At 33.5% G+C, this 25991-nt stretch overlaps 1 protein-coding gene across 1 annotated transcript in view; it reads right to left on the bottom strand.

Annotated features, from left to right (window-relative positions):
- Positions 1–25991, bottom strand: part of LOC130238098 (unconventional myosin-XV-like) — an 80678-nt gene that overhangs the window by 51441 nt on the left and 3246 nt on the right. The window contains exons 2-25 of the mRNA XM_056469007.1: positions 25808–25872; positions 25589–25652; positions 24972–25081; positions 24816–24890; positions 24616–24709; positions 24421–24524; positions 24278–24341; positions 23004–23117; positions 22773–22934; positions 22567–22680; positions 20924–20982; positions 20722–20845; positions 20431–20526; positions 18764–18895; positions 15868–15993; positions 11037–11114; positions 10636–10781; positions 9082–9127; positions 8864–8988; positions 6826–6940; positions 6484–6659; positions 6084–6174; positions 445–507; positions 246–303 (exon numbers count right to left, since the gene is read on the bottom strand). Coding sequence (XP_056324982.1) covers positions 246–303; positions 445–507; positions 6084–6174; positions 6484–6659; positions 6826–6940; positions 8864–8988; positions 9082–9127; positions 10636–10781; positions 11037–11114; positions 15868–15993; positions 18764–18895; positions 20431–20526; positions 20722–20845; positions 20924–20982; positions 22567–22680; positions 22773–22934; positions 23004–23117; positions 24278–24341; positions 24421–24524; positions 24616–24709; positions 24816–24890; positions 24972–25081; positions 25589–25652; positions 25808–25872 — 2401 coding nt within the window. The remainder of the gene's footprint in view (positions 1–245; positions 304–444; positions 508–6083; positions 6175–6483; positions 6660–6825; positions 6941–8863; positions 8989–9081; positions 9128–10635; positions 10782–11036; positions 11115–15867; positions 15994–18763; positions 18896–20430; positions 20527–20721; positions 20846–20923; positions 20983–22566; positions 22681–22772; positions 22935–23003; positions 23118–24277; positions 24342–24420; positions 24525–24615; positions 24710–24815; positions 24891–24971; positions 25082–25588; positions 25653–25807; positions 25873–25991) is intronic.

Genomic DNA, 25991 nt, shown 5'->3' on the forward strand with positions numbered 1-25991 from the left:
TTAAATCTTACCTACCTCAAAATTAAACAGTATTGTGTACAATCAAGAGTTCAACCAAATCAGCTGCTAATAAATGTAATTGTACAATTTACATCTATGCACTTACTGTATACCAACAAATGTGGAAACAATTTTACAGTACTTTCACTCAATAGTGTTTTTGACAAAATACTTTCAATTCTTCAATTTAAGCATAAGTATTAAGTAATGTTTCAAGTACAACCAAAAAGTAGCAAGAATCTCACCTAATGAACTGCGTAATCTGGCCGACAGCTCTGCCGGGATCTCCAATATTCCCACATCCTTTAGGAAAAAAACACACTACTTTATTCTTCTGTGATGTTCAAAATGAACTTTTAACTCTGAAGCGACTGTAAAAATTCACACACTGTCATAAAAACCAGGCTCTTGGAAACCTTGAGCACACAAGTCAAAAAGTCTCACCATCTCCGAAGAACTAGATGTAGGTTTTGCTGCTTCCTTCACTCTGCTTCTATCAGTATGTTCCTGAAAAAATACAATTAAAACACAATATAACATTACATTATAATCTTTCATTCCTTTCCAGACTGAACAATGCCACGTTTATTTTGTAAGGCGATTCCTTTTATTCATTCTATTACCTGTCCGAGACATGGTATGAAAAGGTAAACAGCACTATTCTTAGCAGCTGGGCTACTTTTATATCCCAGAATGACTGTCCCTCCCTGCGCTCCTCCCCAAACACAAGAACTACATGACAAATGAGTGACCGCCTGTTTTATCTTATCATTTAACATTATCATTGTGTTCGAAAGGCCTATTATATTGTGTTTCATTGTTGCCACTAGTGAAGAAAACACAGGCTTTAGTTTGATTTCATTATATTGTTGGAGTATTGTTCAGTATATTGTCTATTTAAGTTGAATCAAATTAATATTATGAGTCATTTGAAATTAAATTACAATAAACTCTCTTAATAATGTTTGTATAGATTTAAAAATTAAAGGGACAGTTCAACCAAAAATGAAATTTCCGTCATCATTTACTCTCCTTTACATGTAACAAACTTTCTGTTAAACACAAAATAAGAATTTTTGAAAAATGTTGGAAGCCTGTAACCATTGACTTCCATAGTATTTGTCTTTCCTACTATGGAAGTCAATGGTTACTGGTTTTCAGCTTTCTTAAAAATATTTGTGTTTCATAAACTCATAAACATTTGGAATCACTTCAGCGAGAGTAAATAGTGAGTAAATATTCATTTCTGGGTGCACTATTCCTTTAACTTGATTAACTTCTGGTATTAATAATATGTTGTCATGGCTTATTGATTTTATCATTTCTTTTTACAGTAAATAAACGGTTATATTAAACAAATACAACTTCTTTTGGAAAATCAAAAATATGACAGCACAAAGCTTTACCTACAAAAAAGAATCATGTCTAAAACCAGTCTCACCACTTCACAAAAGCACAGCAATTACTTTAAAGTGATTTGACAGCAGCGAACATGACAGGAGGACATAGTCCAAACTGTATAAAACAATGATGGTAACAAGGAAACAGAACTGAAAGTAGTGCAGAAGCTTATATAACTTGGTGGATCAGTTGAATATATGAATATATGAATATATGTTTCTGTTAAATAAAAAGTAACATTTTTTTGTTCTAATTTACATTTATTAATATCTATTATATTATATTATATTACATTATATTATATTATATTATATTATATTATATTATATTATATTATATTATATTATATTATATTATATTATATTATATTATATTATATTATATTATATTATATTATATTATATATTTTCCATACATTCAATTGTGTCATTAACTTTTTTCAATCATATTTTAAAGCATATAATATATTTTCTATAAAATAAAATATAATATATTTTCTATAAAATATAATATAATATAATATAATATAATATAATATAATATAATATAATATAATATAATATAATATAATATAATATAATATAATATAATATATGCGGTGACGCAGTATAGGTAGTGCTGTCACCTCACAGCAAGAAGGTCGCTGGTTCGAGCCTCAGCTGGGTCAGTTGGGGTTTCTGTGTGGAGTTTGCGTGTTTTCACTGTGTTCGCGTGGGTTTCCTCCAGGTGCTCTGGTTTCACCACAGGTAAATTGGGTAAGCTAAATTGTCCGTAGTGTATGAGTGTGAATGAGTGTGTATGGATGTTTCCCAGAGATGGGTTGCGGCTGGAAGGGCATCCGCTGCATGAAACATGTGCTGGATAAGTTGGCAGTTCATTCCGCTGTGGCGACCCCAGATTAATAAAGGGACTAAGCCGAAAAGACAATGAATATAATATAATATAATATAATATAATATAATATAATATAATATAATATAATATAATATAATATAATATAATATAATATAATATAATATAATATAATATAATATAATATAATATAATTTCCAAACAACAATTGTGTTATCTAACAACAATACAATTTTTACCATGATAACTTCTCTATTATTTTGCAATTAAGTAAATAATTATAAATAAATTATAAAATATGTATGTGTCAAAGACATTATGAACCATTCGAGTGTCTGCATCAAATTAATTTTTACAAAAGTGACTATACATACAAAACACAATGAATAGATTTTGTAAAAATTTCATGTCAAAATATGTGAGAAATGTTGTTCCATCATCATGTGAGGTAACAGATATATTTATATTAAAATAAAACAACATACTTATTCTGACCTGTACTTATTAAAACATAACACATTAAAAAAGATACTAAATTAAACGATAAAAAAATAATAATAATCGCTCCACTGTGAACTGTGTATTTTAATTTCTCATCAAATATGTCCTGTTCTAAATATGTTCGGCAAGATTTTTAGCTGTATAAACTTTTCTCTAAATGACATATTTCACTCAATCAAGTAAACAAAATAAATGATCATTATGTTATGGCTCGGAAAAACACAATACAATTATGCAGGACACATTCGTTGACCAGTACATCTAACATTTGAACAATAAAACACATAACATTAACAAAAAAAGCACATTTAAGAAGATTTCAAACATATTCAGCCGTGTTAAACAAATCTTAAAATGCTGTTATCTATATAAGCATTTACTTCTGTTCCACCCTGACTTCTCTCTCTATCATTAATCTTTCTGTTAGCCATATACAAATAAATATTAAACACACCTACCTAGTCTGATATTGCAACAAATGTAGAAGTCTCCATGTAAAGTGCTCTTTAACTCGTGAAATTAGGTAGTGAAAATCCAAACAGAAGAGAAGTGCTGCTTAGGAGGATCTCAACAGAAATGAGAGAGAAAAGGTGAGGCGAAATGAATGAGACAATCAGGGATCAAAGATGAAAGATCAGGCCGGCGGGTGGAGCTCAACTCAACTAACTGACTAACACTGGTTACATGTGTACACTATTAAATGACCCGTGACGCACTTGACTAGAAAGACCCAAATATTCCACCTGCTTCCATTAGTAAAACTGTATTTAAGTTATTTTTAAATTTGCATGAGATTTAGCATTTTTTGAGAAGAAATGATAAAGAAAATGAAGCAGTTTTTTAAATTAAAGTGTCTTCCGACAGATGTTATGCAATTGGAAATGACTTTGAGCAATAAATCGAATTTCACAATCTCAAATTCATTTAGATCACAAATGGGTCCAAAGTCCTTTCAAAGAGTAAGATATGTTCTAGGATTATGTGATAATCTGGCCTGACACGTAATGTAGGAAGCAGCTCTTGAGACATTTACAGTATGACTAACTTAGAAAAGTATTTGATTGATGTTACTTACATTAGATAACAATACAAAACCAGCTGGAATATGAAATCGATACATTATTATGAATGGAAGGAGTGAGGCTGGTGTTTATTGCGTCATATTAGCTTTCACATATAATCAAATGTTCTTGGTTGCCTAGCAATGGGTCATTTAAGTAAACAGCTGATATTGTGATGCATGTGTATTTGTTTATGCACAAATGAACCTTTGTGTGCCCATTTAAAAAAGTTACACACAGAATCGTAAAGGACAAAATGTCCCAAAATAAAAAAATCATAAATGGTTTGATCAGGGGCCAATTTAGTGATTTTGGGGCCCTAAACAATTTCAGCCAGGGAGCCCAAAAGATCTAAAATGCACCATTTGTACTTAATATTTTTTTTCTTCCTGTTTTCTTATATCATTCGATCTCATTTTCTACATTTTATCTTAATGCAAAATAATAACAACATGTGAAGCATCTTGTAAAACTTTTGAAACGATTTGTTTTCTTAACATGAATTCACAACTAAACATACTACATGAACTATTTAAGGAGTTTTTGGAGTATATTTACAGTTCTGGCTGCTTTACGAATTAAAAGTCCTTTAAGAGTATCAAAATCTTTCAAATCAGCCTTGAAATGGGAGAGGCTTCCTCTCTGACCATTTACACTTGTGTATATGAAACTTGCCTAATAATATCAAGATTTCTATTTCATTAAAACTAAATCTTTACTGATTTCACTGCTGGACTGGTCCATCATTGAATAGGGGACACATTTGCCCAGATGTAACAATTACGTTAAAAGTAAAAAAATTTAGACCCTCACCATAAAAAATATAATAGAAAACAATGTTATATATAATTTGTAGTATAATTTTTACTTATTTTGGGGCCCTGAGATTTCCTGGGGCCCTAAGCGGCCGCTTACCTTGCTTATTGGTTAAATCCATCCCTGCCTATCATACACTGGGTGTAATAAGGCGCAAGACGTTTATGGCACAATTTGTTGCTATTTTCAGACCAGCGCAACAGTAATTTGCATGTTTTGCACCACATTGTTTATAAAGCAAATCCATTTGTGCCACTTTTGTGGTGTGCTGATCTGATGAGGTGTGTTAAGGTGAATTGTTGGCACTATTAGCAGTATTCTTTATTATATGCATATTTATATTTGTTTTAATAAAAACAAGCTTAGATTTGTCCACCTGTCTGGTTTTAGACCATATGGGCCATAGGACACGTGTTTGGATAGCCTATAACTAAATTTTTTCACCACCCTTTGTTATTATTGCTCATTTATTTATTTTCTGGAAATTAGAACTGAATTTAGAAATAGTTTTGAAACAAACCTTTGGGCTTTATGACTCCTAAGGGACAAAAAAAACAACAACAACAACAAAAAACAAAACTGAAATTCGCTGAATTAAAAATTCAAAACAATTATTGAGAAGCAAAATAATAAGATAATAATTGTTGTTTTCTGAAAATTGAGCTGGTTTCTGCTTAAAACAAGAACACATGTCTACCAATTGGATCAGAAAAAAATTCATTGTTATTTTCCTGTCCCCATGAGCTGATTTTGATTCATAATTTAACATTAAAAAGCATGAACACACTTGAAAATGAGTTATTCAAATTCATCATTAGTTGTGAATCTTTAAATCCTTCACTCATCTGAAAAACACTCACTTATTTAGTATGTATGTTTACTTATACATATTTAGTATGTATAACAACTTATTATGACAAATTATGGTAATCATTCACCAAGCTGTTTAAAAATAATTTAAATGTTTAAAAACATACAAGCAGAAAACATTTTTTTTTCAAAACATGAATCATTCGCTCAATAAGACTGATTAATTGCACTACATGCTCCTCTATTGATTATATATAATGAACGTTTGAAAGAGTATCTCAGATCCTATGATGTAAACCTCTGCAACGAAATTAAATATGTAGACTAATGAATGTCTTCAGTGGAGTGCGTACAACAACGTTTCCTTATCCACGAAAGTAAAGGAGTAAAATAAGGAGTAAAAATAAAGAGCAAGTAAAGAGGCTGAATGGAAGAGGCTTGTTCTTTATCCTCGTGCTGCAGATGGTTTGTTTAACTGTTTTCTCGCTAGTGAAACGTTCAGTTTTTCCACTTACAAAGCCCGCCATGTAGCCTAATATAATATAATATAACATAATATATGTAGCCTATAATATTTAGCAATTTGTACTTATAAAATATATTAGTAATTCATATAATATATATATAACATATTACACTCACCTTCCAGTGACGTCTCTTGATGGTGTTTCTGGTGATCATCATAGTTGCCCAGAACTGAGTGAAGCACTGCTTCATTTGCTTGAAGTACTTCCTGTAACAGAAAGAGGGCGCTACTGTTTCATATTCAGAAGTCGACGTTTAAGGGATAGTTCATCCAAAATGAAAAATGAAAGTTGTTCCAAACCTTTAATAGTGTATTTTTCTCCTCTTGAACACAAAACAAGATACTTTGAAGAATGTTGGAAACCGGTAACCATTTAACTGATCAGTTATCAGTTACAGTTATGACCTTATAGTTATCAGTTTTCAGCATAACAACAGAAAGAAACTCAAACATGTTTGATTTTTTCAATGTTGTATTAACTATCCTTCTTATTTAATGTTAAATTGCTGCACGTACCGAGCCTGGTGGCCTCTGATGTGGGACTGGATGACGATAGCCTTTTTTTTAAAGAACTGAAAGTTTCTTCGGCAGATGAAGCCACGGATGTTTCTTTGGATGGTGACTGCTGCCCATGTTTGAGTGCTACTCCATTTTTCCTCCACCCGCTGGTACAGAGTCTCCTTCAGAAACACCTGTGTGTGTGTGTGTGTGTGTGTGTGTGTGTGTGTGTGTGTGTGTGTGTGTGTGTGTGTGTGTGTGTGTGTGTGTGTGTGTGTGTGTGATCACACTAATGAAATCATCTGAGAGTGGGATCTTAGATAAGACTGAATGAGAGAAGTTTGAGTTAAATTACTGTACTTTAGTAAGTCCTAGCTGGTACTGGCCGTCCTCTGCTCCAATAGTTTCTAGTAGAGTCACCACCTGCTCTTCAAGAGACTGGTTTACAGGTCTCTGGGACAGTAACACACCATACCTGAAATAAGACAGAGAGAATGTTATTGAAACCCAACTATAGAGAAAGTGCTGTGTTGCAAAATGTCTTGATAAATTCTGATTTAGGGATTAAATCTATTTTCATATGCCTAAAATAATGACTCTCTGTCATACTTTTATTTTTTTACCATGGCTTACAGAGAACACTCATTAATACGTAGGAACAGAGGAACAATAATTTATATACAGTACCAAAACATATTTTAAGTCACATCTAGAACAAGAATCATTTGTAAAAATCGGCATTTAATCATTAAAGGGCCATTAAAGTAAGTAATTATCATTTTTTCATCATTATACATTAAAACTACACTAAAAACCACTAGGTTTTACCATTTGTCATCAAAAATGTTGAACTGAAAAAAGTAAATAACAAATGACTTGTTCTTTTATAGACAAGTACACATCAATACAAGTGTTTTTATTTTTACATGAATATATATTGTGCTGTTGTGTTGTGCTGAATGATGATGAAACATTATTTAAATATTAGTTATTTGAATTATTTTAAAATATCTATACCTTCAAGACCACATATAAAATGTAGGTAACAATTTACAATAAGGTTGTATTAGTTGATGCTAGTTAATGTGTTTACTAACATAAACAAACAATGAATGATACAGAATTTATTCATCTTTGTTAACATTAGTTAATGGAAATAAATTGTTAGTTCACGTTACCTCACAGTGCATTAACAAATATTACCAAGCATGAATTTTGATTTCAATAATGCATTCGTAAATAATAAACTTTGATTAATAAATGCTCTACAATTAGTGCTTATGTTATTAAACACACTAACTAATAAAACCTTATTCTAAAGTGTAACCAAAATATAGAAGCAAGTTTTTTTTTCCAAGTACAAACTCTCTACTCAAAAGTCCTGAGCACATTCTAGTACACTGATATGCAGGCAGCAAGGTGTTTTTCTTGATTTTAATGTGTTGCTGTGTGGTGGCCAATGTGCACTTGGGGTTATTAAGGTGCCACTAGTTGGTCAGTAGGGTGTTCTGTGTACTAAGTGTAATCATTTATAGAAATAAAAGCACACCGCTTTTTAACCCTTGTGTACTGTTCAAATTGACTACCCTTTCGTTATGTCGGTGGCTGTTTTTGCCCCATTGACTTCCTTTATAATGACATTTTTTGATTGCAAAGCCATGACAGCATTTCATCTTGCATTCATGATTGTTGGGGGTTTCCCTGTTGGAAAAAGGTAAAATTTGTAAGTTGGCACCATTAACCCTTTAGTTCTATGAAGTAAAACAGCAGTTTACAGTGTGTGTGCGTAAATAAAGTTACTATGTTTACTATGATCTGAGAGCTGAGCTACTGATTTTGATTTCTCAGACATATCAAGATAAGTGCGCAAAGATCTCTCTCACTCACACACAAAGACAGACACACACATACACACAATATATAAAAGCCAGAAACTACGCTTTTTTGCACTGCAACTGACGATCAACAGTAAGAATGACTAATTTTACCTCTTCCCAACAGGGGAAACCCCCAACAATCAAGAATGCATGATTATATGCTATCATGGCTTTGCTAACAAAAAATGTTATAATGGAAGTCATTGGGGCAAAAACAGCCACTAACATAATGAAAGGGTAGTAAATTTGCCCAGAGTGTATTATGTAGTTTTTGAAAGATTTCAAAGCGTTTCCCCAAAATATGTGTCAAAATAAGATTTATCACCAAAAATCATCCCATTTGCTAAAACACAGAGGAAGTGGTGGCCAAATTAACACTCAAAAATCATCCCAGAGTGGTGAAAACACTAATAACTTGCATAAAAAATGTTTATATTTTATATTATATCTATAACAAACAAAACAAGTTTATACAAACAAACATAAATGATACATTGTTGACGTAACAGATTGTGGTCTACCTCTCCATGAACTGGGCGAAGGGTATACGAATCGGGAATCCTTCTTTTCGTATGTGAATAGTCTCCAGTATCCCTCCATGCCTCAGCTGTGTGGTTATGTAGTCTACATCAAATATGCCTGGAAGCTGAAACCACAGGAAATATTAAACCGAGGTCTACAGATACAGCTGTGCTCGCTAGAAAGATCATATGTAACTCATTACACACTCCCAAATTACCTTAACATAGTTTGGCTTAAAACATCGTATGAATGTAGTTTTACATCTGAAAACAGACAGAATGGATAAAAGAAAATAAACAGATCTGTGTATATTTTCACATTGGATCACTATACAGTACTGTGCCACCAGCTTTGGGAGCCTAAGACTTTTCTAAAGGTATAGAGCAGGGGTCACCAAACTTGTTCCTGGAGGGCCGGTGTCCTGCAGATTTTAGCTCCAACCCTAATCAAACACACCTGAACGAGCTAATCAAGGTCTTACTAGGTATACTTGAAACACCAAGCCAGGTGTGTTGAGGCAAGTTGGTGCTAAACCCTGCAGGGACACTGGCCCTCCAGGACTGAGATTGGTGACCCCTGGTATAGAGCAAGTGCAGGGTCACTACCTCTGGGTGAACTATACCTTTAATATACAAAGAGAAAATAAGGAAAATGTGTACACAATAATTAGAACAAAATAACATTTAGAATCAAAACACTAGCCTCAAAATGGTGTTTAATGTGACCTCTGTAGCACTAAGCATTCTTTTCAGAAATTTTAGATATTTAATATCAAACATCTTTCAAAATCTAAGAGTTCTTCCTTTTTAGCATGTTCTTTCTTTCTTTTTCTCTCCAGGTGAATCTCATACTGCCTATAACAGTCCCTATACATACTGCATATAATATTCAGGTCTGGACTCTATGGAGGCCATTTCATGACTGTCTTTTGTGATCATTTGGAAAAGTGGCAGAAGGTAGATCACAAATACTGCAGAAGACCTATTGGAGCCCACATGGACCCAAGATTCTCATAGATATCCGTCAAGTTTGGTGAAAGAAAAATCATGGTTTGGGGTTGCATTCAGCATGGGGGCATGCAGGAGATCTGCAGTGTACATGGCAACATCAACAGCCTGAAGTATCAAGACATTTGTGCTGCCAAACCACAGAAGAGGGCAAATTCTTTAGCAGGTAAGCACTCATACTTCAGCCTCCAAATTAAAGTTCCTGAAAGCTAAGAAGGTCAAGGTGCTCCAGAATTGGCCAGTCCAGTCACTAGATATAAACATTATTGAGCATGTCTGGGGTAAAATGAAGAAGGAGGCATTGAAGATGAATCCAAAGAATCTTGATGAACTCTGGGAGTCCTGCAAGAATGCTTTCTTTGCCATTTCTGAAACCAAATGACCAACTAGAAGTCAAGTTATTATTTGTTGATCCCAAAACTTGGATAGACTTTTGTCAGGTAGTGTACTCTTCAGCATTCACAATCCCATTAATTCAGGCAATATTGACAACAACTCTGGCAGAAATGCAGATCAAACTAAGACAGAAACAACAGTATTTATCATTAACTTGTCTTAAAAAAAATTAATTAGATCCACAAAATCCAACTAGAACCTCTATTTTCTTTTTGTATTTTAATAAAGAGAATGAGAAGTAATATACCGTATAATGTCATTATACCCTCACTAAAACAACAAATGTAACCTAAGACTTTTGCACAGTACTGTATTTTCGAATGAAGATGCCAAATCCTAAAGATTAACTAATTGTGACATTAGTTGACCTCTCTAAACGGGTGGTGAGCTCTGTAAGCGACTGCTGAAAGTTAGCAGCGACGGTTGACATCTGGTTCCTGTAACCTCTTGCTCTTCCCAGCTCCTTCTGCTGGATGTAACGCTCCTGAACCTTTCGGAAGAGACCCGACACCATCTACACGAACAAGAAGACACTCGTATTACCCAGTACAGGTTTTTGTTACCAAACATTGATCCTTTAAATCTTAATGAGACCTAAAGCTTGCATAAATGATATAGGTTGTTGCAGAGTCTTTTGTTTTGTTTGGGTTTATTGACACTCTCATGAATATATAATAGTGGACACATTATTGTGTTTCTCTGCAATCTTAACACATCACAAATCAGTGAGGACAGTGTGTGTTTGTGTGTGAAGTGAGCATCAATTTACCTGTAAGCGACTGCGGGCAAACAGCTCTAAAACTTCAGGGCGAAACTGGTCGTGATTTTTGTTTAGAAAGTTGTGAACCTGGTGAGGATAAATACTACAATTATAAAAATTACTACAAATATATTAATAACAGGAATCATTTTTTTTGGTAAAAGGTTAAAACCTAGCGTTTATCTAGTATACCTTAGCAACTGCTCAAGGTTACATTAGCGACCACACAGCAGCACAAGAAAATCTCTCGAAACACCTCAGTGTCTACATATCAATGCCCTAAAACTACCAAATATATATATATATATATATATATATATATATATATATATATATATATATATATATATATATATATATATATATATACATACATATATATATATATATATATATATATATATATATATATATATATATATATATATATATATATATATATATATATATATATATATATATATATATATATATATATATATGTATGTATATATATATATATATATATATATATATATATATGTATGTATATATATATATATATATATATATATATATATATATATATATATATATATATATATATATGTATATATATATATATATATATATATATATATATATATATATATATATATATATATACATACATATATATATATATATATATATATATATATATATATATATATATACATATATATATATATACATATATATATATACATATATATATATATACATATATATATATATATATATATATATATATATATATATATATATATATATATATATATATATATATATACATACATATATATATATATATATACATACATATATATATATATATATATATATATATATATATATATATATATATATATACATACATATATATATATATATATATATATATATATATATATTTATATATATATATATACACACCGGCCACTTTATTAGGTACAGTAGGTAACTGCTTGTTAACGCAAATTTCTAATCAACCAATCACATGGCAGCAACTTAATGCATTTAGGCATGTAGACATGGTCAAGATGAACTGCTTGCAGTTCAAACTGAGCATCAGAATGGGGAAGAAAGGTGATTTAAGTGACTTTGAACATGGCATGGTTGTTGGTGCCAGACAGGCTGGCCTGAATATTTCAGAAACTGCTGATCTACTGTGATTTTCATGCACAACCATCTCTAGGGTTTATAGAGAATGGTCTGAAAATGAGAAAATATCCAGTGAGCAGCAGTTCTGTGGCGCAAATGCCTTGTTGATGCCATAGGTCAGAGGAGAATGGCCAGACTTGTTTGAGCTGATAGAAAGGCAACAGTAACTCAAATAACCACTTGTTACAACCGAGGTATGCAGAAGAGCATCTCTGAGCGCAAAACATGTCCAACCTTGAGGTGGATGGAACAGGAAACTGAGGCTATAATTCGCACAGACTTACCAAAATAGGAAAATAGAAGATTGGAAAAAGTTGCCTGGTCTGATGAGCCTCGATTTCTGCTGTGACATTCGAATGGTAGGGTCAGAATTTAGCGTCAACAACATGAAAGTGTGGGGGGTATTTTCTTGGTACACTTTGGGCCCATTAGTACTAATTGTGTCAACACCACAGCCTACATGAGTATTGTTGCTGACCATGTCTATCCCTTTACGACCACACTGTACCCATCTTCTGATGGCTACTTCCAGCAGGTCAACGCACAGTGTCATAAAGCGCAAATCATCTCAGACTGGTTTCTTGAACATGACAATGTTCTAAAAAGGCCTCGACAGTCACCAGTTCTCAATCCAATAGAGCACATTTGGGATGTGGTGGAACAGGAAATTCACATCTTGGATGTGCAGCCGACAAATCTGCAGCAACTGCGTGATGCTATCATGTCAACATGGATGAAAATCTCTGAGGAATATTCTAGTACCTTGTTGAATCTATGCCACGAAGGATTAAGGCAGTTGTGAAGGCAAAAGGGGGTCCAACCTGGTACTAGTAAGGTGTACCTAATAAAGTGGCCGGTGAGTGTATATCTATAAAATACATAACAATTATATTAAAATACAATAAAACTGAATTATAAACATTATTATTACGAATATATGACAAATTAATCATTAATATATTATTTAAAAAATAATCACATATTTATGTTCTGCTCTACTTAATATATGGGTTAAAGACAGCATATCCTTAAAAATAATAATAATGCATTGTCTATATATACACTAAAATGCTTCAGTTAATATATGGGTCAAGCCAGAACATAAATGGCAAAAGCAAAATAAGCAAAAAAAAGCAAAAGCAAAATAAAGCAATTCATCATTATTTAGCGTAATGTATATTTATGTAAAATTAATAATTTAAAAAACGCTTAAGGTTACATTAGCGACCACACAGCAGCACAAGAAAATCTCTCGAAACACCTCAGTGTCTACATATCAATGCCCTAAAACTACCAAATATATATATATATATATATATATATATATATATATATATATATATATATATATATATATATATATATATATATATACATACATATATATATATATATATATATATATATATATATATATATATATATATATATATATATATATATATATATATATATATATATATATATATATATATATATATATGTATGTATATATATATATATATATATATATATATATATATATATATATATATATATATATATATGTATAATATATATATATATATATATATATATATATATATATATATATATATATACATACATATATATATATATATATATATATATATATATATATATATATATATATATATACATATATATATATACACATATATATATATACATATATATATATATACATATATATACATATATATATATATATATATATATATATATATATATATATATATATATATATATATACATACATATATATATATATATATACATACATATATATATATATATATATATATATATATATATATATATATACATACATATATATATATATATATATATATATATATATTTATATATATATATATATATATATATATATATATATATATATATATATACACACCGGCCACTTTATTAGGTACAGTAGGTAACTGCTTGTTAACGCAAATTTCTAATCAACCAATCACATGGCAGCAACTTAATGCATTTAGGCATGTAGACATGGTCAAGATGAACTGCTGCAGTTCAAACTGAGCATCAGAATGGGGAAGAAAGGTGATTTAAGTGACTTTGAACATGGCATGGTTGTTGGTGCCAGACAGGCTGGCCTGAATATTTCAGAAACTGCTGATCTACTGTGATTTTCATGCACAACCATCTCTAGGGTTTATAGAGAATGGTCTGAAAATGAGAAAATATCCAGTGAGCAGCAGTTCTGTGGGCGCAAATGCCTTGTTGATGCCATAGGTCAGAGGAGAATGGCCAGACTTGTTTGAGCTGATAGAAAGGCAACAGTAACTCAAATAACCACTTGTTACAACCGAGGTATGCAGAAGAGCATCTCTGAGCGCAAAACATGTCCAACCTTGAGGTGGATGGAACAGGAAACTGAGGCTATAATTCGCACAGACTTACCAAAATAGGAAAATAGAAGATTGGAAAAAGTTGCCTGGTCTGATGAGCCTCGATTTCTGCTGTGACATTCGAATGGTAGGGTCAGAATTTAGCGTCAACAACATGAAAGTGTGGGGGGTATTTTCTTGGTACACTTTGGGCCCATTAGTACTAATTGTGTCAACACCACAGCCTACATGAGTATTGTTGCTGACCATGTCTATCCCTTTACGACCACACTGTACCCATCTTCTGATGGCTACTTCCAGCAGGTCAACGCACAGTGTCATAAAGCGCAAATCATCTCAGACTGGTTTCTTGAACATGACAATGTTCTAAAAAGGCCTCGACAGTCACCAGTTCTCAATCCAATAGAGCACATTTGGGATGTGGTGGAACAGGAAATTCACATCTTGGATGTGCAGCCGACAAATCTGCAGCAACTGCGTGATGCTATCATGTCAACATGGATGAAAATCTCTGAGGAATATTTCTAGTACCTTGTTGAATCTATGCCACGAAGGATTAAGGCAGTTGTGAAGGCAAAAGGGGGTCCAACCTGGTACTAGTAAGGTGTACCTAATAAAGTGGCCGGTGAGTGTATATCTATAAAATACATAACAATTATATTAAAATACAATAAAACTGAATTATAAACATTATTATTACGAATATATGACAAATTAATCATTAATATATTATTTAAAAAATAATCACATATTTATGTTCTGCTCTACTTAATATATGGGTTAAAGACAGCATATCCTTAAAAATAATAATAATGCATTGTCTATATATACACTAAAATGCTTCAGTTAATATATGGGTCAAAGCCAGAACATAAATGGCAAAAGCAAAATAAGCAAAAAAAAGCAAAAGCAAAATAAAGCAATTCATCATTATTTAGCGTAATGTATATTTATGTAAAATTAATAATTTAAAAAACGCTTATTTTACCTGTACTTATTAGAATCTCTAAAATAACTTATTATACTTTATTAGTTTAAAAACCTTTTGATGGCAATAGGTACAAGTAAAGCATGAAGTAGTAAACAGATCTAAAGTTTCATGTCATTTGTGGTTCACTGAGATCAATAAAGAGAGTCGCTTAATATGGTATCAAATGATTCTTGTTGCAAATATGGCTGAGAATATTCATTGACCCTTCAGTGAGTCTCCCCACGTGGCTTGAATTAAAATAAAAAATTGTGCACGCTCAAATCAGACTTGCCTGGTACGTGACAGCCCCGGCATAGTGATATATTGTGAACACTGGCAGAGGAATTTTAGGCTTGGTGTAGTAGGGACAGTTGCCATGGTGATAGTGACATTTCTGCAGGAATGTGTGGTCTGTAGCCTGGGACAATAAAGAGAGAGAGAGGGAGCCAAAGAAAAGGAGAACCACAGACAAAGACGACCCATGAATACATTGTTGTTTGAATATTTAGCATTTGAATTAACACTAGGTCATTTTGGTGTATAGTTAAGGATTTAGGATATTTAAACATAACATTGGGGACACATAATAATAACTATGCTGAGCTCAACTATAAACTTATGATAAAGATATTGTTTGTTTCGATAAACTTTATCTAAAGTGATAAAGGTACAGTAATAGATGTTTAACAAGCCTTTTTGTGGCCTTAAAGGGGTCTCCATCCAAGAATTAGGTGATTTTTTCTTCTTCAGCAGAACATTTAAGAAGGTTTTTAGCTAAAACTGTGGTCTTGGTGATTGACAAAATGCAAATGAATAGGTTCCAGCACTTTGAGAGTTGAAAAAAGACATACAGGCAACATAAAATAAATGCACGTGACTCTCAATGTTGACATACATTAATGAAAGTGTGTGTTGTATCATTCTTCAAAATAGTACTTGTTTTTATCCTGGATGCTGCAACAATCTTTTTAAAGTTGTAAAATAGAAACTATGTTCACTTGCATAATGTCATTATATGACAAAGTGTGTGCTCCACACTGTCCTGATCATGTCTGCAGAGGCCGGGATTTGAATAATAATGTTATAAATAATATTCTTTTGTTTTTTGTACTAAACAACTTTTCAGTTTTAAGAACTCACTGTATCATGTGGAGCTGCAGATATTCATTTTGTCTTCCCTGAATGGTTTTGTTTACTCTTAAAGTGATGGTAGCTGACTTTTTTGAACAACCATGAAAAAAATATTAAGCTAAAAATATACTTTAACTTAGGGGTAAAAAGCCACCTGCTTCTCTGTATCAAGTTAAAGGGATACACTGCAAAAGTGTGTTTTCTTACTTAGAGTTTTTGTCTTGTTTTTAGTCCAAATATCCAAAATTTCTTAAAGCAAGAAGCTTTTCTAGATGAGCTAAAAATATTGTCTTTTTTCAGAAATATGTCAAAATTAAGTGAGATTTTCCTTTAAACAAGCTAAATAATCTGCCAATGGGGTAAGCAATATAAACTTACTTCAAAGTGAAAACAAGATTATTTAGCTTGTTTTCATTTTGACATACATTATTACTGTATTATTCCTGAAAACAAGATAAAATCTTTTAATTGTCTAGAAAACACTTCTTGATTTAAGAACTCATTTGGACTCAGTGGTGAAAAGTAAAAATTACAAATACTCAAATTACTGTAATTGAGTAATCAAGAATTGTAATTTACTAAATAGTTTTAAAAATGTGCACTTTTACTTTCTCTTGAGTACATTTTTAGTGAAGTATCGGTACTTTTACTCCACTACTATCCCTCAACCTGCAGTCAACCTGCACTACTTTCCTTCAACCTACTTTTTTTTCTTGTCTATGGGGATTCCAAAAATCAGTCCTGTGATTCCTGTCCAGTTAAATCGCACACAAAAGGTAAAATGTATACTAATGAAGTACCTCAAGACATGTGCGCTTTAGAATTGCAGCAAACATTAAAAGGAAGCATTGAAAGTGTCCAAAAGAAGATGTCCAAAATCTTTACACACATTGACCCAGAGATTGTTTAGATGTATGTAACTGATGAGAAGATGACGGATGTTTACTGTATGATGACCAAAATGGCCTTGAACACCCAGCAGGCACAAAACGTCAACATGACATCAGATTGATGTTGTACCCCAATGTTGTGGGGACGTTGCATTTTGTTTGGAAATGAAAATCGGGTTGACATCAGAACCCAACATCAGGCTGACGTCAATGTCCAACAACCAACCAAATATCAACGTCTAATGATGTTACAGCTTGACGTCTATCAGATGTTGGATTTTGGTTGCCATACCTGATGAATAAATGTCAGTATTTGACATCAATGTGACGTTGGTTTAAGATGTTGGCCCGAAGTTGGATTTTGGTCACTTTCTAACACAACCTAAAATCAACCAAATATCAACGTCATTTGACATCATTATTGGACATCAAAATAACTTTGTCCTTAGACGCTGGCTAGACATTGAATTTTGGTCACTTGACATCACGACCTAAATCTAACCTAATATTAACGTCTTATGACACTGTGTGCCTGCTAGGCAATAACTGAATGCACTACAGAATGTTACGTTTACACACATTCACAAATTATATGTAAATGCATCAGCTTTTTACAGTGTAATACTCACTACTCCAAGGTCTACTTTTTACTCATACTTTGAGTAATATTTACAACAGATACTTTTACTCTACATGCACTCTATTTTTAGGCAAGTAATAGCACTTTAACTTAAGTATGATTTAAGTATGATTTTTCAGTACTCTTTCCACCACTGTTTGAACTAGAAACGAGACAAAAACTATTTTTGCAGCGTAGTTTACCAAAAATAATAATTCAATCTGTTATCATTTACTCACCCTCCACTTCTGTTTGAGTTTCTTTCTTGTGTTAAACATAAAAGACGTTACACTGTAAGGATGCTGAACAAGAGCAGTCATTGATTTCAATAGTATTTTTGCATTGTTCCTACAATAAAAAACAGTCAATGGCTGTTTTTTTAACATTCTTCAGAATTTTTGGTTTGGTGTTCAACAGAAAGAAAATTAAATCCACTTGAGTTAATGGTGAGGAGCTTTTCATTTTTTAAGACTGTACACAGGTACACTGACTTTCAGATTAACACTTAACTGAAATATCTCTAGCCCGAAGCTCAAAAGTGCAATTACTTGAGGAAGGGAAGTCTGGTCATCCAGGATGCGCAAGATGCCGTACGGTCGTGCTGAGATGAGATCCAGACAGCCATTAGAATCTTCCAGAACTATAGGATACCACTGGATGTGCTCTGCACTGTATTCCTCCTAATACAAACACACAAACAGCCAACAATTTCAATCCTCTATAGTACTCATTATTTCCAGTCTTACCTGGAAAGCCCTATTTTGGGCTGTAATAGCTTAAAAGCACAGTCCACCCAAAAATGAAAAGTTACTCACCATTCCCTCATATGATTCCAACCTTTTATTTACACTACCTGACAAAAGACTTGTCGTCGATCCCAGTTTTAAGAGCAGCAAATCAGAACTTGACTTCTAGTTGATCATTTGGAAAAGTGACAGAAGGTAGATTTTGGTGAAAGAAAAATCATGATTTGGGGTTCAGTATGGGGGTGTGAGATCTGCAAAGTGGATGGCAACATCAACAGTCTGAAGTATCAAGACATTTGTGCTGCCCATTACATTACAAACCACAGGAATGGGGGCAAATTCTTCAGCAGGATGGCCCTCCATCTCATACTTTTTGTTAGTTAAGACTTTTGTCTAAGCAAAGTCAGACCTTACTGTCCAAATTAAATAATTAATAATTAAGGCATTATCATATTTTATTTTGGTAAAATATGTTATCTAGAGGCCTTTGCCTTTCATAAAAGCCCCTTCTGATACCAAACAATAAACTAGAAGTCAAGTTATTATTTGTTGTTCCTAAAACTTGGATAGGCGACAAGACTTTTGTCAGATAGTGTATTTCTCTTTTACAATGAAAAAACAAAAAAGAAGATATTTTGAAAAATGTTGGATATCAGTAGCCGTTTACTTCAATTGTAGGATAATACTATGAAAAATACTATGGAAGTTTCCAGATTTTTCATTTTTTTCTTCATATATATTTTCTTTTCTCTTCATCAGAAGAAAGAAAATCAAATATATTACGAACAGTGGAAGGGTCAGCAAATGATGACAGAATTAAAATTTTTGGGTGAACTATTTGGTTTAGACATCTAGATTTAGTCATTTGGCAAAAACTTAGTATTTTGTTCAAAGCGACTTACAACTGAGAAGACATTCAGAAATTAAACAAGAAGAGGCAATTATTGTGCTAATTATACAAATTATGCTAATTACACAAAGAAGCTGGTAGTGCTCAGAGAATTAGGTGGTAGAGTAAGGGGGAGTGTTTTTTTTTTTTTGATGGAGAGAGAGAGAGTAGAGTGAAGCGTGTTTCCACAGGTGGTTTGTTAAGCCCACTCACCTGTGTGAGCACACTTTAACTTTATAATTTCATAGTAGGATTTTTTAAAAGAATGTTTGATTATATATATATATATATATATATATATATATATATATATATATATATATATATATATATATATATATATATATATATATATATATATATATTGTATTTAACCACTTCTCCACTTTTTAAGTACACTTCTAAAAACTTAAATAAAACTTTCTAATTTTAGGCTAACAGGTAAATATATATATATATATATATATATATATATATATATATATATATATATATATATATATATATATATATATATATATACCAACTATTTTAAATGAAAAAAGGTGAGAATATATAATTGCTGAGGACAAACACTGACCTGCTCTTGTGCCACCAGGGCTCTGTTCACAAACTGCTGCAGCTGCTCATTGGCGAAGTTTATGCACAGCTGCTCAAAACTGTTCACACACAGGTCCTGTAACACACATTTGTTCAGTTCTCGCCCACATACCTCTCAGAGGGCTTTCTATATGTATTTAACAGATGGGAAATTCAGTGCCACTGTGCACATACTTTATATGCTTTAGCTATAAATGTTAAATAAATATAAATTAAAAAGACACGAAATCTAATAGTAAAACTGACACTTATATAACGAGGGACAGGATACCTCAAAGCCATAAATATCCACAATCCCAACGGTGCTGTCCATCTCTGTGGGGATAAGCCACTCATTGATGCGTTCAAGCAGCCAGTCAAACAGCACAGAGTACAGCGTCTTGGCAATCGCATCTCTAAATCAAGAGCAACCTGTCAGAATTTCTCAAATACAACATGATTCCGATGAAGTTTCAAACATTTCATCGGCTAACCTGGATTCAATGGCACTTTCCACAGATAGAGGGCAGTAGATCCTATCATAAGTTGTTTCCTGTGGTAAGACAGAAAAAACACGTTCTTTGGCTACACTGCTTGTGTTCAAGGAATATTCTGGGTTTAAAAAGTACATACCTAGATTTTTACTTATTAGTTCTATTGTGTTATCATCAATATCATTATTTAAAAATGACAAAAGGTCAATCTGACACACCAGTTTGCTTTTTCATTAGAAAATGAAAGACAAGCAGAAATTATTATTAATATAACACTAAGAATGCTGTCAAATGAGCTTAAAGAGCCCCTATTGTGGGTTTTTGAAAATGAGCTTCCATGCAGTGTGTAACAGCTCTAAGTGAATGAAAACATCCAGCTGAGGTTTAAATCTGAAATTGCACCATGTTTAAAGCTAATGATTCTTTAACAAAATAGTCGACACAGAGTTGAATAAATGAATTGAGTTGAGTTCGGATCTTTTGCTAGAACACGTCGACGTCGATACGGTACATCACTAAATATGAAGTGCCGGATCCGGTAAAACATGAACGCGCCTTTCCCTTCAGACACTAGCGGAGAGTGGGGATCACGGGACTGATCATGACACGAAGATGACGATCACTGACAGATGGAGATTTAGCTGCGGGGAATAAAGGGTTAAAGTTCATTTTCACAACAATACCACAGTATAGCCAACCTAGTGCTGTTTGTTCCTGTCATTTTTCTGATTTGTGATACAATAACCTACGTTGCAACGTGGGATTCATCAGCCCTTTACTATTAAAGGAAGGAGCAGCAGAGACTATTATGTATGGGACTTTGTCAGATTTTGACAGGGACTTTGTCAGTAACTGTTGCATGGACCAGTTTCTTCTTCCTCCGGATCATAACATGTAAGTGTAATTAAAATTGTTGCCTTGTTTTCTGTAGTTTGCAAAATATGTGTTTAATTGTGTGTTGTAAGTTGTAATCGCTCCGTGCGGCTTGTAATCACGTATCTATTAGAGATCAGTACTTGTACTGTATCTCTCATGTTAAATCTTTATGGGGCTGTTCACATATCGCGTCCAAAACCACGTTGAACACCTGTTGTGTGCTTCTTCCTTTACCGATTTAATCCGTTTCTGAACTCGCGATCCTCTGCCGTTTTCCTTTGCCATCAGCTTTCCTCAGCTGTTCATACACAAGTGGCCAATTTTCAAAATAGTTAAACTTTTGCCACTGTGTGTATTAATAAAGAATGCATGTCGTTGTTATTACTCGGGGTTAGCGTTAAGAGTAGAGTAATATGCTGGTGTTTAACCTCATTGCTTTATTGCATTCCTGCATTGAGCTCAGTGTCACATACTCTGTGTGTTACTTCATAGCCGTGGTGGGCGTTTCTCTCTGTCTTGATTAGCTTCGTGTTAGAGAGGGGTTTGGGATAATTATGTAAAAATAAATGCATATTATAAGACAATGAAAGTGTTTTATTGACCTTGCATGCATATCAACCTGTTGTTGGAGACCCCAAAACCCAAAAATTACCTTTTTTAATGCAAATAGGGGCTCTTTAACTATTCTGAACCAGGAATATCCCTCTTCAACAAGCATGTGAAGAGGTGAATGTGTATTTGTTTGAGAGTGCGTGCAACTTGCTCACAGTCACCCGGTGTGTGATGACCGTCTGCAGGGCCTCAGCAGACACCTGAAGGAGGTTTCCCACTCTCCGAGCTTCAGCTTCACTAAAAATACGGGCAACCTCAAACGATTCACTCTAATATAACGAGGAGACAAACAGACACAGCTTTTCATATGATTCCTGTAAGTTAAAGCTGTCCTTAAGTGGAATAATCCAGACATCAGTACCTCATAAGAGCTAAAGCAAATGTTGCCCAGCTGCAGGATCGATGAGAGAATGGCCCAGATTGTTGCAAGCTGATCTGCATGTAAACCAATTGTCTCCAAGCAGTGGACCAAGAGTATGAAATCTTGCTTGTCATGTTTACCTAGCAGCTCACATGCCCTGCCCTTAAAAATGTATTTAAATTTCATAAAAATCAGTCAAATATTAGGGCAACTTATGGGCTTATGTTTTACCTGGTTGAGGTAGAAGTAAGTTTCAGCTCCTTGCAGGTAAAGATCTTGCTTGTCCCACTCATTCATCCCAGCCAACAGCTCATAAAACACATGATAGTTTCTTTCTTCTTTAGTCTAAAGGAACATCATAGCATTTTATTCTATTCATTTAAAGGAACACTCCACTTTTTTTGGAAATGGGCTCATTTTATAACTCCCCTAGAGTTAAACAGTTGAGTTTCACCATTTTTTAATCAATTCAGCCAATCTCCGGGAGCCCTTTTAGCTTAGCTTAGCATAGATCATTGTATCGGATTAGATCATTAGCATCTCACAAAATTTTTCAAAAAAATATTTTTGATCATTTTCATATTTAAATATTTTGCATTCATGTTTTGCAGCAGGCGCAATAATATTATGCAGTGCTTTTATCTAGCTGGGGACTATTTTCAGGTGCTGCACAATATCATTGTGCCAGCTGCAGCCATTATACAACAGCTAAGTTCTTTGATTATTATGCCAGAATGAGAGTATAGTTCCTAGCCATATCGACCTAGAAGTTGGTCTTAGAACACAATGAAAATGATCAAAACTCTTCCCAGCAGGCACAGGACATCAACTTGACAACAGATTGATGTTGTACGCCAACGTTGTGGGACGTTGCAATTTAGGAGGAAACGAAAATCAGGTTGACGTCAGAACCCAACATCAGACCAACGTCAGTGTCTAATGTTGGACTGAGGTAGGATTTTGGTTACTTTCCAATGTACAGTAACCTAAAAACAACCAAATATCAACAATTTACAGCTTGACGTTGTGTGAATGTTACCACTATGATGTCTATCAGATGTTGGATTTTTGTTGTCATACCTGACGAATAAATGTCAGTATTTGAAATTAATATGACATTGGTTTAAGATGTTGGCTTGATGTTGGATTTTGGTCCCTTTCAAGCAAAACCAAAAATCCACCAAACATCAACGTCATTTGACATTATTATTGGACGTCAAAATAATGTTTTTCTGAGACACTGGCTGGCTAGACATTGAATTTTGGTTACCCAACATCACAACCTAACTCTAACCTAATATTAACATCTGTGCCTGCTTGATTTTTTTTAAATTGAAGTGAGATGTTAATGGTATAATCTGACGCAATGATTTATGCTAAGCTGAAAGTTAAAAAGTTCTTCCACCAGGTCAGCTGAATGAAAAAAAGGTAAAATGTACCTATTTCCCAAAAAATTGTTCCCTTTAACATTCACTAAAGTGTCAGCTTATGAATAAACATCTAACCTGAAAGACAATTCGCGATTTTTCAAGAAGATATTTCGACAGCGACGTCCCGACAACAACACCCCTGAAAAAAAATGAACAGAAGATAATTTCTTGCTCACATCACACCTGAAATCAGATTCACAATATGCAATGGTACTTACTGGAGTATGTGGATGTGTAGGTACTTTCCAAATCGGCTGGAGTTATTGTTCAGTATTGTTTTGGCATTACCAAAGCTCTCAAGAATGGGCAAAACCTCCATTGGCTGATGAGAGGCAGATTATCCATTAGAGTTATGAGATTCTGTCTTCATATTTCAAACCTAATCTTCCATATGGCTTGATAAATTGATTTACCTGTCGCAATTTATCATTTCTGCCCTGATACATGGAACTCAGGTAGTGGACAATAAGCTTGGTGGCCTCTGTCTTGCCTGATCCACTTTGTCCACTGTTGAGACAATCTACGTTTATTCAAATGTATAATATAGAAACACTTTACCTTAATGTAATGGACAATTGTTGCACTGTAAATGCATTTGTAACATACTTCTAACCTTATGATAATGCAGTGCTCCTGCGTGGTATTCTGAGACTGGCAAAAGGCAGCATCCGCTGTGGCATATATATGACTGCCAAAAACATATGTCTTTTAACGACACTGCTAATATTTTTTAAATAACAATACAGACCTATAATCTGTAGTCACTCACGGTGGATTATTGTGCTTCTCTTTACCCTGGTATTGCAGCCTCAGTTCTTCAGTGTAAATGTTGATAGGCTTGAAGGGGTTGATGGACAGGAGCATATTGCCAATATATGTCTGTTGGATTTATTAAAGGATTAGTTCACCCAAAAATCTAAATTCTGCTATTAATAACTCACCCTCATGTTGTTCCAATCCCCTGAGACCTTTCTTCATATTCAGACCACAAATTAAGACATTTTTGATGAAATCCGAGAGCTCTCTCATTCTCCATAGGGTGCAATGGTCCCAAGACATTCTATGTCCAGAAATAGAACAACCAAATGTCATTTTTACAGTTTGTTGGTGCACAAAAGTTTCTTCATGCTTCGTATGATTACAGTTGAACCACTGAAGTCACATAGAATGTTTTGGCAATGTTCTTGGTTCCTCTTCTGGACTTTGAACATCTCACAACAGCATGTCTTAATTTGTGTTCTGAATATGAAAAAAGTGTCAGGGTACTGGAACAACATGTTTCAAGTAACCCATAACCTATTCAAATGTTTTAATAACAGTTAAATAAAACAAAACAGTTGAATGAGATAAAGAAATATGTGATTGTCTAGAAAAGGTCATGCATACATAAATAGAATCCCGATGAAATCGCTTCTTCAGATTTAGCAGAACAGAACTCTCACACACCTCTCTGGGAAAAGATGGACACTTTGGTTAAAGTAATGTTTCAATTAAACAACGCTCAAAGTCAAATAGCTTTGTTCATATAATCAACATTTGACTGTGGCTTTTGTTGTAATGTCTACATGAGGAAGTTTACATCAGGTGATTGCTGTGATGACTCACTCCAGCTGTGCCAAATCTTCCACCTCATCCACCTCCACAGCCTGGCTGCTTCCTGGCATCATTACCTGGGGCAGAAAGTAAAGTAAGTAGAGTTGAGCTGTCACTGAGAGCTCCCGAAGGGCAGACATGTGGATAACACCCACACTCTTTCCCAGCTAGAACTTCCTCCTCGGATTCAAACAAA

This window comes from Danio aesculapii, chromosome 12 (assembly GCF_903798145.1).
Source record: "Danio aesculapii chromosome 12, fDanAes4.1, whole genome shotgun sequence".
NCBI lineage: Eukaryota > Metazoa > Chordata > Actinopteri > Cypriniformes > Danionidae > Danio > Danio aesculapii.